The following is a 12,843-nucleotide window of genomic DNA, read 5'->3' on the forward strand; positions in this document are numbered from 1 at the left end:
TGTTTCTGGGGGAATGGGGATTACAGGCCTGTTTCTGGGGGTGGGGATTACAGGCTTGTTTCTGGGGGATGGGGATTACAGGCCTGTTTCTGGGGGATGGGGATTACTGACCTGTTTCTGGGGGATGGGGATTACTGACCTGTTTCTGGGGGATGGGGATTACAGGCTTGTTGCTGGGGGATGGGGATTACAGGCCTGTTTTGGGGGGGATGGGAACTACAGTACTGTTTTGGGGGGATGGGGATTACAGGCTTGTTTCTGGGGGATGGGGATTACAGGCCTGTTTCTGGGGGTGGCGATTACTGGCCTGTTTCTGGGGGATGGGGATTACAGGCCTGTTTTGGGGGGATGGGGATTACAGGCTTGTTTTGGGGGAATGGGGATTACAGGCCTGTTTTGGGGGGATGGGGATTACAGGCTTGTTTCTGGGGGATGGGGATTACAGGCCTGTTTCTGGGGGTGGCGATTACTGGCCTGTTTCTGGGGGATGGGGATTACAGGCCTGTTTTGGGGGGATGGGGATTACAGGCTTGTTTCTGGGGGATGGGGATTACAGGCCTGTTTTGGGGGGATGGGGATTACAGGCTTGTTTCTGGGGGTGGCGATTACTGGCCTGTTTCTGGGGGATGGGGATTACAGGCCTGTTTCTGGGGGATGGGGATTACAGGCCTGTTTTGGGGGGGATGGGAACTACAGTACTGTTTTGGGGGGATGGGGATTACAGGCTTGTTTCTGGGGGATGGGGATTACAGGCTTGTTTCTGGGGGATGGGGATTACAGGCCTGTTTCTGGGGGATGGGGATTACAGGCCTGTTTCTGGGGGATGGGGATTACAGGCCTGTTTCTGGGGGATGGGGATTACAGGCCTGTTTCTGGGGGATGGGGATTACAGGCCTGTTTCTGGGGGATGGGGATTACAGGCCTGTTTCTGGGGGATGGGGATTACAGGCCTGTTTCTGGGGGATGGGGATTACAGGCCTGTTTCTGGGGGATGGGGATTACAGGCCTGTTTCTGGGGGATGGGGATTACAGGCCTGTTTCTGGGGGATGGGGATTACAGGCCTGTTTTGGGGGGATGGGGATTACAGGCCTGTTTTGGGGGGATGGGGATTATAGGCTTGTTTCTGGGGGATGGGGATTACAGGCCTGTTTCTGGGGGATGGGGATTACAGGCCTGTTTCTGGGGGATGGGGATTACAGGCCTGTTTCTGGGGGATGGGGATTACAGGCCTGTTTCTGGGGGATGGGGATTACAGGCCTGTTTCTGGGGGATGGGGATTACAGGCCTGTTTCTGGGGGATGGGGATTACAGGCCTGTTTTGGGGGGGATGGGGATTACAGGCCTGTTTTGGGGGGATGGGGATTACAGGCCTGTTTTGGGGGGATGGGGATTACAGGCTTGTTTCTGGGGGATGGGGACTACAGTACTGTTTCTGGGGGATGGGGATTACTGGCCTGTTTCTGGGGGATGGGGATTACAGGCCTGTTTCTGGGGGATGGGGATTACAGGCCTGTTTTGGGGGGGATGGGGATTACAGGCCTGTTTTGGGGGGATGGGGATTACAGGCTTGTTTCTGGGGGATGGGGACTACAGTACTGTTTCTGGGGGATGGGGATTACAGGCCTGTTTTGGGGGGATGGGGATTACAGGCCTGTTTTGGGGGGATGGGGATTACAGGCTTGTTTCTGGGGGATGGGGATTACAGGCCTGTTTCTGGGGGATGGGGATTACAGGCCTGTTTCTGGGGGATGGGGATTACAGGCCTGTTTTGGGGGGATGGGGATTACAGGCCTGTTTTGGGGGGATGGGGATTACAGGCCTGTTTCGGGGGATGGGGATTACAGGCTTGTTTTGGGGGGATGGGGATTACTGGCCTGTTTCGGGGGAATGGGGATTACAGTACTGTTTTGGGGGGATGGGGATTACAGGCCTGTTTCGGGGGATGGGGATTACAGGCCTGTTTCGGGGGATTGAGGCATTGGGAATTCCTGGGTCAGGTTTGCTGCAGTTTTGATTTAATATTTTTTCAGGGGGCACTGGCACTCACTGCATTTACCAGAACACTTACAGCCCGCCCGGTTCCTGAAGGACAAACTCCTGGCCCTGGTGGGGTGCCCAGCCAATGCAGTGATATCGTCGGAAGGCCCCACAATGAAGAACATTCTGACTCAGGGCAGTGACAGAAAACAGCTGCCAGGTGAGAGCTGCATACTGAACCTACTGCCTGAGAGCTCTCTGAATAAAGAACAAAGAAAATTACAGCACAGGAACAGGCCCTTCGGCCCTCCTAGCCTGCACCGATCATGCTGCCCGACTGAACTAAAACCCCCTACCCTTCCGGGGACCATATCCCTCTATTCCCATCCTATTCATGTACTTGTCAAGACGCCCCTTAAAAGTCACTACCGTATCCGCTTCCACTACCTCCCCCGGCAACGAATTCCAGGCACCCACTACTCTCTGTGTAAAAAATCTGCCTCGTACATCTCCTTTAAACCTTGCCCCTCGCACCTTAAACCGATGCTCCCTGGTAATTGATTCTTCCACTCTGGGAAAAAGCTTCTGACTATCCACTCTGCCCATGTCTCTCATAATCTTGTAGACGTCTATCAGGTCGCCCCTCAACCTCCGTCGCTCCAGTGAGAACAAACCAAGTTTCTCCAACCTCTCCTCATAGCTAATGCCCTCCATACCAGGTAACATCCGGGTAAATCTTTTCTGTACCCTCTCCAAAGCCTCCACATCCTTCTTTTAGTGTGGCGACCAGAATTGAACACTATATTCTAAGTGCGGCCTAACTAAGGTTCTATAAAGCTCCAACATGACTTGCCAATTTTTAAACTCAATGCCCCGGCTGATGAAGGCAAGCATGCCGTATGCCTTCTTGACTACCTTCTCCACCTGCATTGCCACTTTCAGTGACCTGTGTACCTGTACACCCAGATCCCTTTGCCTATCAATACTCTTAAGGGTTCTGCCATTTACTGTATATTTCCTATCTGTATTAGATCTTCCAAAATGCATTACCTCACATTTGTCCGGATTAAACTCCATCTGCCATCTCTCCGCCCAAGTCTCCAACTGATCTATATCCTGCTGTATCCTCTGATGGTCCTCATTGCTATCTGTAAATCCACCAACCTTTGTGTCGTCCGCAAACTTACTGATCAATCCAGTTACATTTTCCTCCAAATCATTTATATATATTACAAACAGCAACGGTCCCAGCACTGATCCCTGAGGAACACCACTTGTCACAGCCCTCCATTCAGAAACGCACCCTTCCACTGCTACCCTCTGTCTTCTCTGACCGAGCCAGTTTTGTATCCACCTTGCCAGCTCACCTCTGATCCCATGCGACTTCACCTTCTGCACCAGTCTGCCATGAGGGACCTTGTCAAAGGCCTTACTAAGTCCATGTAGACAACATCCACTGCCCTACCCTCATCAATCATCTTCGTCACTTCCTCGAAAAACTCGATCAAGTTCGTGAGACATGACCTCCCCTTCACAAAACCATGTTGCCTCTCACTAATATGTCCACTTATTTCCAAGTGGGAATAAATCCTGTCTCGAAGAATCCTCTCCAATAACTTCCCGACCACTGATGTAAGGCTCACCGGCCTGTAATTACCTGGATTATTCTTGCTACCCTTCTTAAGCAAAGGAACAACATTGGCTATTCTCCAATCCTCTGGGACCTCCCCTGTAAGAAGTTTAACAACACCAGGTTAAAGTCCAACAGGTTTATTTGGTAGCAAAAGCCACACAAGCTTACGAGGCTCTAAGCCCCTTCTTCAGGTGAGTGGGAATTCTGTTCACAAACAGAGCTTATAAAGACACAGACTCAATTTACATGAATAATGGTTGGAATGCGAATACTTACAACTAATCAAGTCTTTAAGAAACAAAACAATGTGAGTGGAGAGAGCATCAAGACAGGCTAAAAAGATGTGTATTGTCTCCAGACAAGACAGCCAGTGAAACTCTGCAGGTCCACGCAACTGTGGGAGTTATAACAGTTGCGTGGACCTGCAGACTTTCACTGGCTGTCTTGTCTGGAGACAATACACATCTTTTTAGCCTGTCTTGATGCTCTCTCCACTCACATTGTTTTGTTTCTTAAAGACTTGATTAGTTGTAAGTATTCGCATTCCAACCATTATTCATGTAAATTGAGTCTGTGTCTTTATAAGCTCTGTTTGTGAACAGAATTCCCACTCACCTGAAGAAGGGGCTTAGAGCCTCGAAAGCTTGTGTGGCTTTTGCTACCAAATAAACCTGTTGGACTTTAACCTGGTGTTGTTAAACTTCTTACTGTGTTCACCCCAGTCTAACGCCGGCATCTCCACATCATGACCTCCCCTGTAGCCAGTGAGGATACAAAGATTTCTCTCAAGGCCCCAGCAATTTCCTCCCTTGCCTCTCTCAGTATTCTGGGGTAAATCCCATCAGGCCCTGGGAACTTGTCTCCCTTAATGTTTCTCAAGAACCCCAATACCTCCTTTTTGATCTCACATGACTCAAACTATCTACACATCCTTTCCCGGACTCATCATCCACCAAGTCCTTCTCTTTGGTGAATACTGACTTGACCAAAGTTCAGTGAATACTGAACCCACTGCCTGAGAGCTCACTGCACCGCCTGAGTCAAACCACACCAACATCGACAGTGCGGATAGCAGGATCGCTGCAGACTCTGAAATATTAAAATAGCTTCACCTCAGGAGATCGGACGGTGGGGAGAGTCAGTGATGGGGGAGAGTGTCCATGGGGGTGTGGGAGGGGGAATGGGGTGGGAGTCAGTGATAGGGGAGAGTGAACATGGGGGTGTGGGAGGGGGAATGGGGGGGGGAGAGTCAGTGATAGGGGAGAGTGTACATGGGTGTGTGGGAGGGGGAATGGGGAGAGTCAGTGATAGGGGAGAGTGTACATGGGGATGTGGGAGGGGGAATGGGGAGAGTCAGTGATAGGGGAGAGTGTACATGGGTGTGTGGGAGGGGGAATGGGGAGAGTCAGTGATAGGGGAGAGTGTACATGGGTGTGTGGGAGGGGGAATGGGGAGAGTCAGTGATAGGGGAGAGTGTACATGGGGGTGTGGGAGGGAGGATGGGGGGTTAGAGTGAGAGGGGGCGGGGGGGGGAGTGTAGATGCCTCTGCAGCACCCGGGTTGCTGCATTGTCTCACTGTTCTGGTTCTTTATGTCTCTCTGTTTTTGCAAAGTTTGCTCCATTGTCCCGGGTCTGTGTAGACCTGAGTTTGCCCTGTAGTGTGTTGGGGAACACAGTATTTTGCAGAGTCTGTCGTGTGTTGTTTCCCTGGGATCACTCTCTGTAACTCGGCCCCCTGACCTTCCCAGACTGTGGTCAGTGTAGGGTATGGCCAGTCCTACGAGGGAGCAGCCAGTAGGATGGGCGGGAGATATTGCTGTTTCTGTATTTGCCTGTCTGTCATTTTGCAGATTCTGTTGAGGAGGATGGAGAAGTGTTGTTCGGCTCAGTGCAGGAGATCCTGAAAGCAGCTGTGATGGTGGATGCAGATGTGCTGACAGAGACCTTTGAACTTTTGATGCAGACTGCAAAGGATTTTGGTAGCAGTTTGCCTGGTCTGGTACCTGATGGTCTTTACCTACCTGCGCCCCCGTTGTACTGTCCTCAACCAGCCATTGACAGTGAGGTAAGTGTGGGGAAAAGTGAACAGCTGCTCTGCCATTTCCTGTGGTAAGAATTCTCACAGGTTAAAGTCCCCAGGTTTATTTGGAATCACGAGGTTTCGGAGCGCCGCTCCTTCACCAGGTGAGTGATGAAGGAGCAGCGTGCGGTGCCCTGGCAGTGCTGACATTACAGCCTCTGGGTATCTAATATATTAATGAGGAGCATTGCCAAGAGGATACATTCCACATGCTTTTTCTAAATGGAGGTCGGCCACCAGTGGTGTGCCCCAGGGATCTGTTCTGGGACCCTTGCTGTTTGTCATTTTCATAAATGACCTGGATGAGGAAGTGGAGGGATGGGTTGGTAAGTTTGCCGACGACACGAAGGTTGGTGTTGTGGATAGGTTGGAGGGATGTCAGAAGCTGCAGCGTGACATAGATAGGATGCAAGATGGGGCGGAGAAGTGGCAGATGGACTTCAACCCGGATAAATGTGTAGTGGTCCATTTTGGCAGGTCAAATGGGATGAAGGAGTATAATATCAAGGGTAAGACTCTTAGCAGTGTAGAGGATCAGAAGGACCTTGGGGTCCGGGTCCATAGGACTCTTAAATCGGCCCTGCAGGTGGAGGAGGTGGTTCAGAAGGCGTATGGTGTGCTGGCCTTTATCAATCGAGGGATTGAGTTTAGGAGTCCGGGGATAATGATGCAGCTATACAAGACCCTCGTCAGACTCCACTTGGAGTACTGTGCTCAGTTCTGGTCACCTCATTACAGGAAGGATGTGGAAAAGATTGAAAGGGTGCAGAGAGATTTACAAGGATGTTGCCTGGATTGAGTGGCATGCCTTATGAGGATAGGCTGAGGGAGCTCGGTCTTTTCTCCTTGGAGAGACGAAGGATGAGAGATGACCTGATAGAGGTGTACAAGATGTTGAGAGGTATAGATCGGGTGGATTCTTGGAGGCTTTTTCCCAGGGCTGAAATGGCTGCTACGAGAGGACGCAGGTTTAAGGTGCTGGGGAGTAGGTACAGGGGAGATGTCAGGGGTAAGTTTTTCACACAGAGGGTGGTGGGTGAGTGGAATCGGCTGCCGTCAGTGGTGGTGGAGGCAAACTCGATAGGGTCTTTTAAGCGACTTCTGGATGTGTACATGGGACTTAGTAGGATTGAGGTTTATAGGTAAGCCTATATATAAGCCGAGGTAGGTAGGGACATGACCGGCGCAACTTGGGTGCCGAAGGGCCTGTTTATGCTGTATTTTTTCTATGTTCTGTGTATCTGCTGGTCAGGATGGGTCGTGTGTGTCATTGCGTTAACACTGCATTGGAGAGAGATAGAAAGGGTCGAGAGCTTCAAGTTTTTAGGTGTCCAGATCACCAACAACCTGTCCTGGTCGCCCCATGCCGACACTGTAGTTAAGAAAGCCCACCAACACCTCTACTTTCTCAGAAGACTAAGGAAATTTGGCATGTCCGCTACGATTCTCACTAACTTTTACAGATGCACCATAGAAAGCATTCTTTCTGGTTGTATCACAGCTTGGTATGGCTCCTGCTCTGCCCAAGACCGCAAGGAACTACAAAAGGTCGTGAATGTAGCCCAATCCATCACGCAAACCAGCCTCCCATCCATTGACTCTGTCTACACTTCCCGCTGCCTCGGCAAAGCAGCCAGCATAATTAAGGACCCCACGCACCCCGGACATTCTCTCTCCCAGCTTCTTCCATCGGGAAAAAGATACAAAAGTATCTTTTGGGCAGCACGGTAGCACAGTGGTTAGCACTGCTGCTTCACAGCTCCAGGGACCTGCGTTCGATTCCCGCTTCGGTCACTGTCTATGTGGAGTTTGCACATTCTCCTCGTGCCTGCGTGGGTTTCCTCCGGGTGCTCCGGTTTCCTCACACAGTCCAAAGATGTGCGGGTTAGGTTGATTGGCCATGCTAAAATTGCCCCTTAGTGTCCTGAGATGTGTAGGTTAGAGGGATTAGTGGGCAAAATATGTAGGGAGATGGGGGTAGGGCCTGGGTGGGATTGTGGTCGGTGCAGACTCGATGGGCCGAATGGCCTCTTTCTGTACTGTAAGGTTTCTATGATTTCTATGACTTTCTATGAAAAGTCTGAGGTCATGTACCAACCGACTAAAGAACCGACTCTTCCCTGCTGCTGTCAGACTTTTGAATGGACTTACCTTGCATTAAGGTGATCTTTCTCTACACTTAGCTATGACTGTAACACTACATTTCCTTCTCTATGAACGGTATGCTTTGTCTGTATAGCGCGCAAGAAACAATACTTTTCACTGTATACTGATACATGTGACAATAATAAATAAAATCAAAGAGAGGTTCCATAGTCCTTGATCAATAAGCCACGGGGTTTATCCACACTGAAGCAGCTTAAGGAACTGTCTAGCCAGCTCCTGCTCCTGTTATATATTCAAGCACTGCCAGACCAAACCTCCACCGACCAGAGGGGCCGGCAGAGAATTGTAGAAACCAGAGGGGATAAGAGAGGGAATGAGCTGTAACAGAGAGCTGCGAGTTTGGATTGTAATTCTAGCAGAATGCAGGGAGGAGTCAGAGTGACATTAGGATGGGATTGCAGCCAGTGACACACAATCGCGCTGAGACTGTGACCTTGTTTCTAATGAACGCTCGCTTCTCCCTTCAGAGCATTGGGCTGGACGCTGGGCTATCGACAGAGAGAGCTGCTCGGCAAAAGGTTTCTGTCAGTCTGCAGCGGCTTCTCCTGCTCTTCAGGGCGGCTCGGTGCTCCCTCCCTGCCGCACGCTGGTATATCGACAAGCTCCTCGCTGCTCAGAAAATCATCAATAAGGTAAATCAGCAATGTTCCCAGCGAGACATATCCACTTCCTGCTTTACTGGAGCCTCAACAGCCTCTGAGCAAAAACTCAACTTTTTTAGGAGCAAGTGATCAGGAGGCCCAGGTTGCTGTATTTGTGAGATACTCCAGCCTCCCTCACCCGCCCCCCCCCCTCCATATCCCCCACTTCCCCTCCATATCCCCCACTCCCCCTCCATATCCCCCACTCCCCCTCCATATCCCCCACTCCCCCTCCATATCCCCCACTCCCCCTCCATATCCCCCACTCCCCCTCCATATCCCCCACTCCCCCTCCATATCCCCCACTCCCCCTCCATATCCCCCACTCCCCCTCCATATCCCCCACTCCCCCTCCATATCCTCCACTCCCCCTCCATATCCCCCACTCCCCCTCCATATCCCCCACTCCTCCTCCATATCCCCCACTCCCCCTCCATATCCCCCACTCCCCCTCCATATCCCCCACTCCCCCTCCATATCCCCCACTCCCCCTCCATATCCCCCACTCCCCCTCCATATCCCCCACTGCCCCTCCATATCCCCCACTCCCCCTCCATATCCCCCACTCCCCCTCCATATCCCCCACTCCCCCTCCATATCCCCCACTCCCCCTCCATGTCCCCCACTCCCCCTCCATGTCCCCCACTCCCCCTCCATGTCCCCCACTCCCCCTCCATGTCCCCCACTCCCCCTCCATGTCCCCCACTCCCCCTCCATGTCCCCCACTCCCCCTCCATGTCCCCCACTCCCCCTCCATATCCCCCACTCCCCCTCCATATCCCCAACTCCCCCTCCATATCCCCCACTCCCCCTCCATATCCCCCACTCCCCCTCCATATCCCCCACTCCCCCTCCATATCCCCCACTCCCCTTCATTATCACCCACTCCCTTTCCAAATCCCCCACTCCCCTTCCATATCCATATCCCATATATGACGAAACACATTGACGAAGGGAAAACGGTAGATGTGGTTTATATGGATTTTAGCAAGGCGTTCGATAAGGTCCCCCATGCAAGGCTTCTAGAAAAAGTGAGAGGGCATGGGATCCAAGGGGCTGCTGCCCGGTGGATCCAGAACTGGCTTGCCCAAAGGAGGCAGAGAGTGTGTATAGATGGGTCTTTTTCTAAATGGAGGTCGGTCACCAGTGGTGTGCCCCAGGGATCTGTTCTGGGACCCTTGCTGTTTGTCATTTTCATAAATGACCTGGATGAGGAAGCGGAGGGATGGGTTGGTAAGTTTGCCAACGACACGAAGGTTGGTGGGGTTGTGGATAGTCTGGAGGGATGTCAGAAGTTACAGAGGGACATAGATAGGATGCAAGACTGGGCGGACAAGTGGCAGATGGACTTCAACCCAGATAAATGCGTAGTGGTCCATTTTGGCAGGTCAAATGGGATGAAGGAGTACAATATAAAGGGAAAGACTCTTAGTACTGCAGAGGATCAGAAGGACCTTGGGGTCCGGGTCCATAGGACACTGAAATCAGCCCCGCAGGTGGAGGAGGTGGTTAAGAAGGCATATGGTGTGCTGGCCTTTATCAATCGAGGGATTGAGTTCAGGAGTCCGGGGATAATGATGCAGCTATATAAGACTCTCGTCAGACCCCACTTGGAGTACTGTGCTCAGTTCTGGTCGCCAAACTATAGGAAGGATGTGGAAAAGATTGAAAGGTTGCAGTGGGGATTTACAAGGATGTTGCCTGGATTGAGTGGCATGCCTTATGAGGATAGGCTGAGGGAGCTCGGGCTTTTCTCCTTGGAGAGACAAAAGATGAGAGGAGACCTAATAGAGGTGTATAAGATGTTGAGAGGCATAGATCGGGTGGACTCTCAGAAGCTTTTTCCCAGGGTGGAAATGTCTGCTACAAGAGGACACAGGTTTAGGGTGCTGGGGGGTAGGTACAAGGGAGATGTTAGGGGTAGGTTTTTCACACAGAGGGTGGTGGGCGAGTGGAATCGGCTGCCGTCAGTGGTGGTGGAGGCGAACTCAATAGGGTCTTTTAAGAGACTCCTGGATGAGTACATGGAGCTTAATAGGATGGAGGGTTATAGATAGGTCTAGAAGGTAGGGATGTGTTCGGCACAACTTGTGGGCCGAAGGACCTGTTTGTGCTGTAGTTTTTCTATATTTCTATGTTTCTATCCCCCACTCCCCTTCCATATCCCCCACTCCCCCTCCATATCCCGCACTCCCCCTCCATAACCCCCACCCCTCCTCCATATCCCCCACCCCCCCCTCCATATCCCCCACCCCCCCTCTATATCCCCCATCCCCCCTCCATATCCCTCAGGCCCCCTCCATATCCCCCACTCCCCCTCCATGTCCCCCACTTCCCCTCCATGTCCCCCACTCCCCCTCCATGTCCCCCACTCCCCCTCCATGTCCCCCACTCCCCCTCCATGTCCCCCACTCCCCCTCCATGTCCCCCACTCCCCCTCCATGTCCCCCACTCCCCCCTCCATGTCCCCCACTCCCCCCTCCATATCCCCCACTCCCCCCTCCATGTCCCCCACTCCCCCTCCATGTCCCCCACTCCCCCTCCATGTCCCCCACTCCCCCTCCATGTCCCCCACTCCCCCTCCGTGTCCCCCACTCCCCCTCCATGTCCCCCACTCCCCCTCCATGTCCCCCACTCCCGCCTCCATGTCTCCCATTCCCCCTCTCCATGTTTCCCACTCCTCCCTCCATATCCCCCACTCCCACTCTATATCCACCACTCCCCCTCCATATCCCCCACTCCCCTCTCCATGTCCCCCACTCCCTCCTCCATGTCCCCCACTCCCCCCTCCATATCCCCCACTCCCCCCTCCATATCCCCCATTCCCCCTTTCATATTCCTGACCCTTTCCCCCCTTCTTCACACTCACTCCCCCTTCGTGTCCCTCGAACCTGGCTCCTCTCTTCCTATATCTTGAATCTCACCCAGCTACCATGTTGTCTCCCTCCTGCTCCATTTTTCCTCTTTATATCAACACTTTGATGTTTTTCCCTGGACCCTAATTCTGCCACTCAATTGTCCTTGGCTTGATAATCTTTCTTAGTGTGATGTTCCTCAGTTTTCAGTGAGCCGGTTGTCCTGTAAGTGTTGTGTTTGTCACCAGGGTGCTGGTGTTGTGTGTTACCTGGAGTCTGGGGGATTGGTTTGGAGGTTAGCAGAGGAACGGGTGCGGCTGGCTCAGCGACCTGCGAATGAGGAGAGCTTTAGAGACTATATTGCCAGTAATGAGCTGTGCGCTGAGCTGCTGCTTTGTGTAATGAGCTGTGCGCTGAGCTGCTGCTTTGTGTAATGAGCTGTGCGGTGAGCTGCTGCTTTGTGTAATGAGCTGTGCGGTGAGCTGCTGCTTTGTGTAATGAGCTGTGCGGTGAGCTGCTGCTTTGTGTAATGAGCTGTGCGGTGAGCTGCTGCTTTGTGTAATGAGCTGTGCGGTGAGCTGCTGCTTTGTGTAATGAGCTGTGCGGTGAGCTGCTGCTTTGTGTAATGAGCTGTGCGGTGAGCTGCTGCTTTGTGTAATGAGCTGTGCGGTGAGCTGCTGCTTTGTGTAATGAGCTGTGCGCTGAGCTGCTGCTTTGTGTAATAAGCTGTGCGCTGAGCTGCTGCTTTGTGTAATAAGCTGTGCGCTGAGCTGCTGCTTTGTGTGTTTGATGTGTGAGCGGCTCCTTTGCTGATATATTTGTTTGTTGTTAGATTCGAGTGAAGGCTGGTCTTCCTCCGCTCTGTCCATTCCCTGACTCACTGCTGCGTTACTGTAAAGCTCGGAGTGGCTTCTTCAAACCCGGAGCTGCGGGTGATGGAGCTTCTGATGCGATCTCCATCGGGGTTATCGGTGAGTAAATGAGTTTGTCTCCTTGGTTTCCCTCAGTACTGTCCTCTGAAATGTGGGATCCACGGGCACTTGCAACACTCCAATTCACCTGAGCCTGAACGGGAGAGTCAGCTGGATATTTAAGCATGAAGGAATTGCATTGAGCCTCAGCCCAGTGTCTGCAGCAGCAATGTGAGGAGCACAGTCAGGAGTAGGACTCCGAGCTGGCGATTCCTTCCCTTCCTAAAGCCAAGCTGCAGCAAGTCACCGGGATGTGGGCATTGCGGGTTTAATATAACTGATTTCTTCCAGCAGTTCTGGCAGCAGGACAGAGAGGAGGAACTGAACGAATGTTTCAGGAGGATTACTTTCCATCAGATCCGATGAGGGGTCATCGCCCTGGGATGCGGTGCTGAATTTTACCCCAGGTCTCAGGTCCCCAATATTAAGACCAAATGGAACCTGTCCCGCTTCAGCGAGTGAGGCCTCAGCAAATGGGAGTCCCAAACCCTCACTCACCAATAGCAGGACGGGCTTGG

General features: G+C 52.3%; 1 protein-coding gene across 9 annotated transcripts in view; it reads left to right on the top strand.

Annotated features, from left to right (window-relative positions):
• The window catches only part of LOC144495195 (ciliogenesis and planar polarity effector 1-like), a 216,085-nt gene that overhangs the window by 40,398 nt on the left and 162,844 nt on the right, over positions 1–12,843 (top strand). For all 9 annotated transcript variants that reach the window (XM_078215234.1, XM_078215228.1, XM_078215235.1 and 6 more), the window contains exons 9-12: positions 2,032–2,198; positions 5,463–5,677; positions 8,326–8,490; positions 12,187–12,325. In XM_078215234.1, coding sequence (XP_078071360.1) covers positions 2,032–2,198; positions 5,463–5,677; positions 8,326–8,490; positions 12,187–12,325 — 686 coding nt within the window. The remainder of the gene's footprint in view (positions 1–2,031; positions 2,199–5,462; positions 5,678–8,325; positions 8,491–12,186; positions 12,326–12,843) is intronic.

The sequence above is a fragment of the Mustelus asterias genome, chromosome 6 (assembly GCF_964213995.1).
Source record: "Mustelus asterias chromosome 6, sMusAst1.hap1.1, whole genome shotgun sequence".
In the NCBI taxonomy this organism is placed as follows: domain Eukaryota; kingdom Metazoa; phylum Chordata; class Chondrichthyes; order Carcharhiniformes; family Triakidae; genus Mustelus; species Mustelus asterias.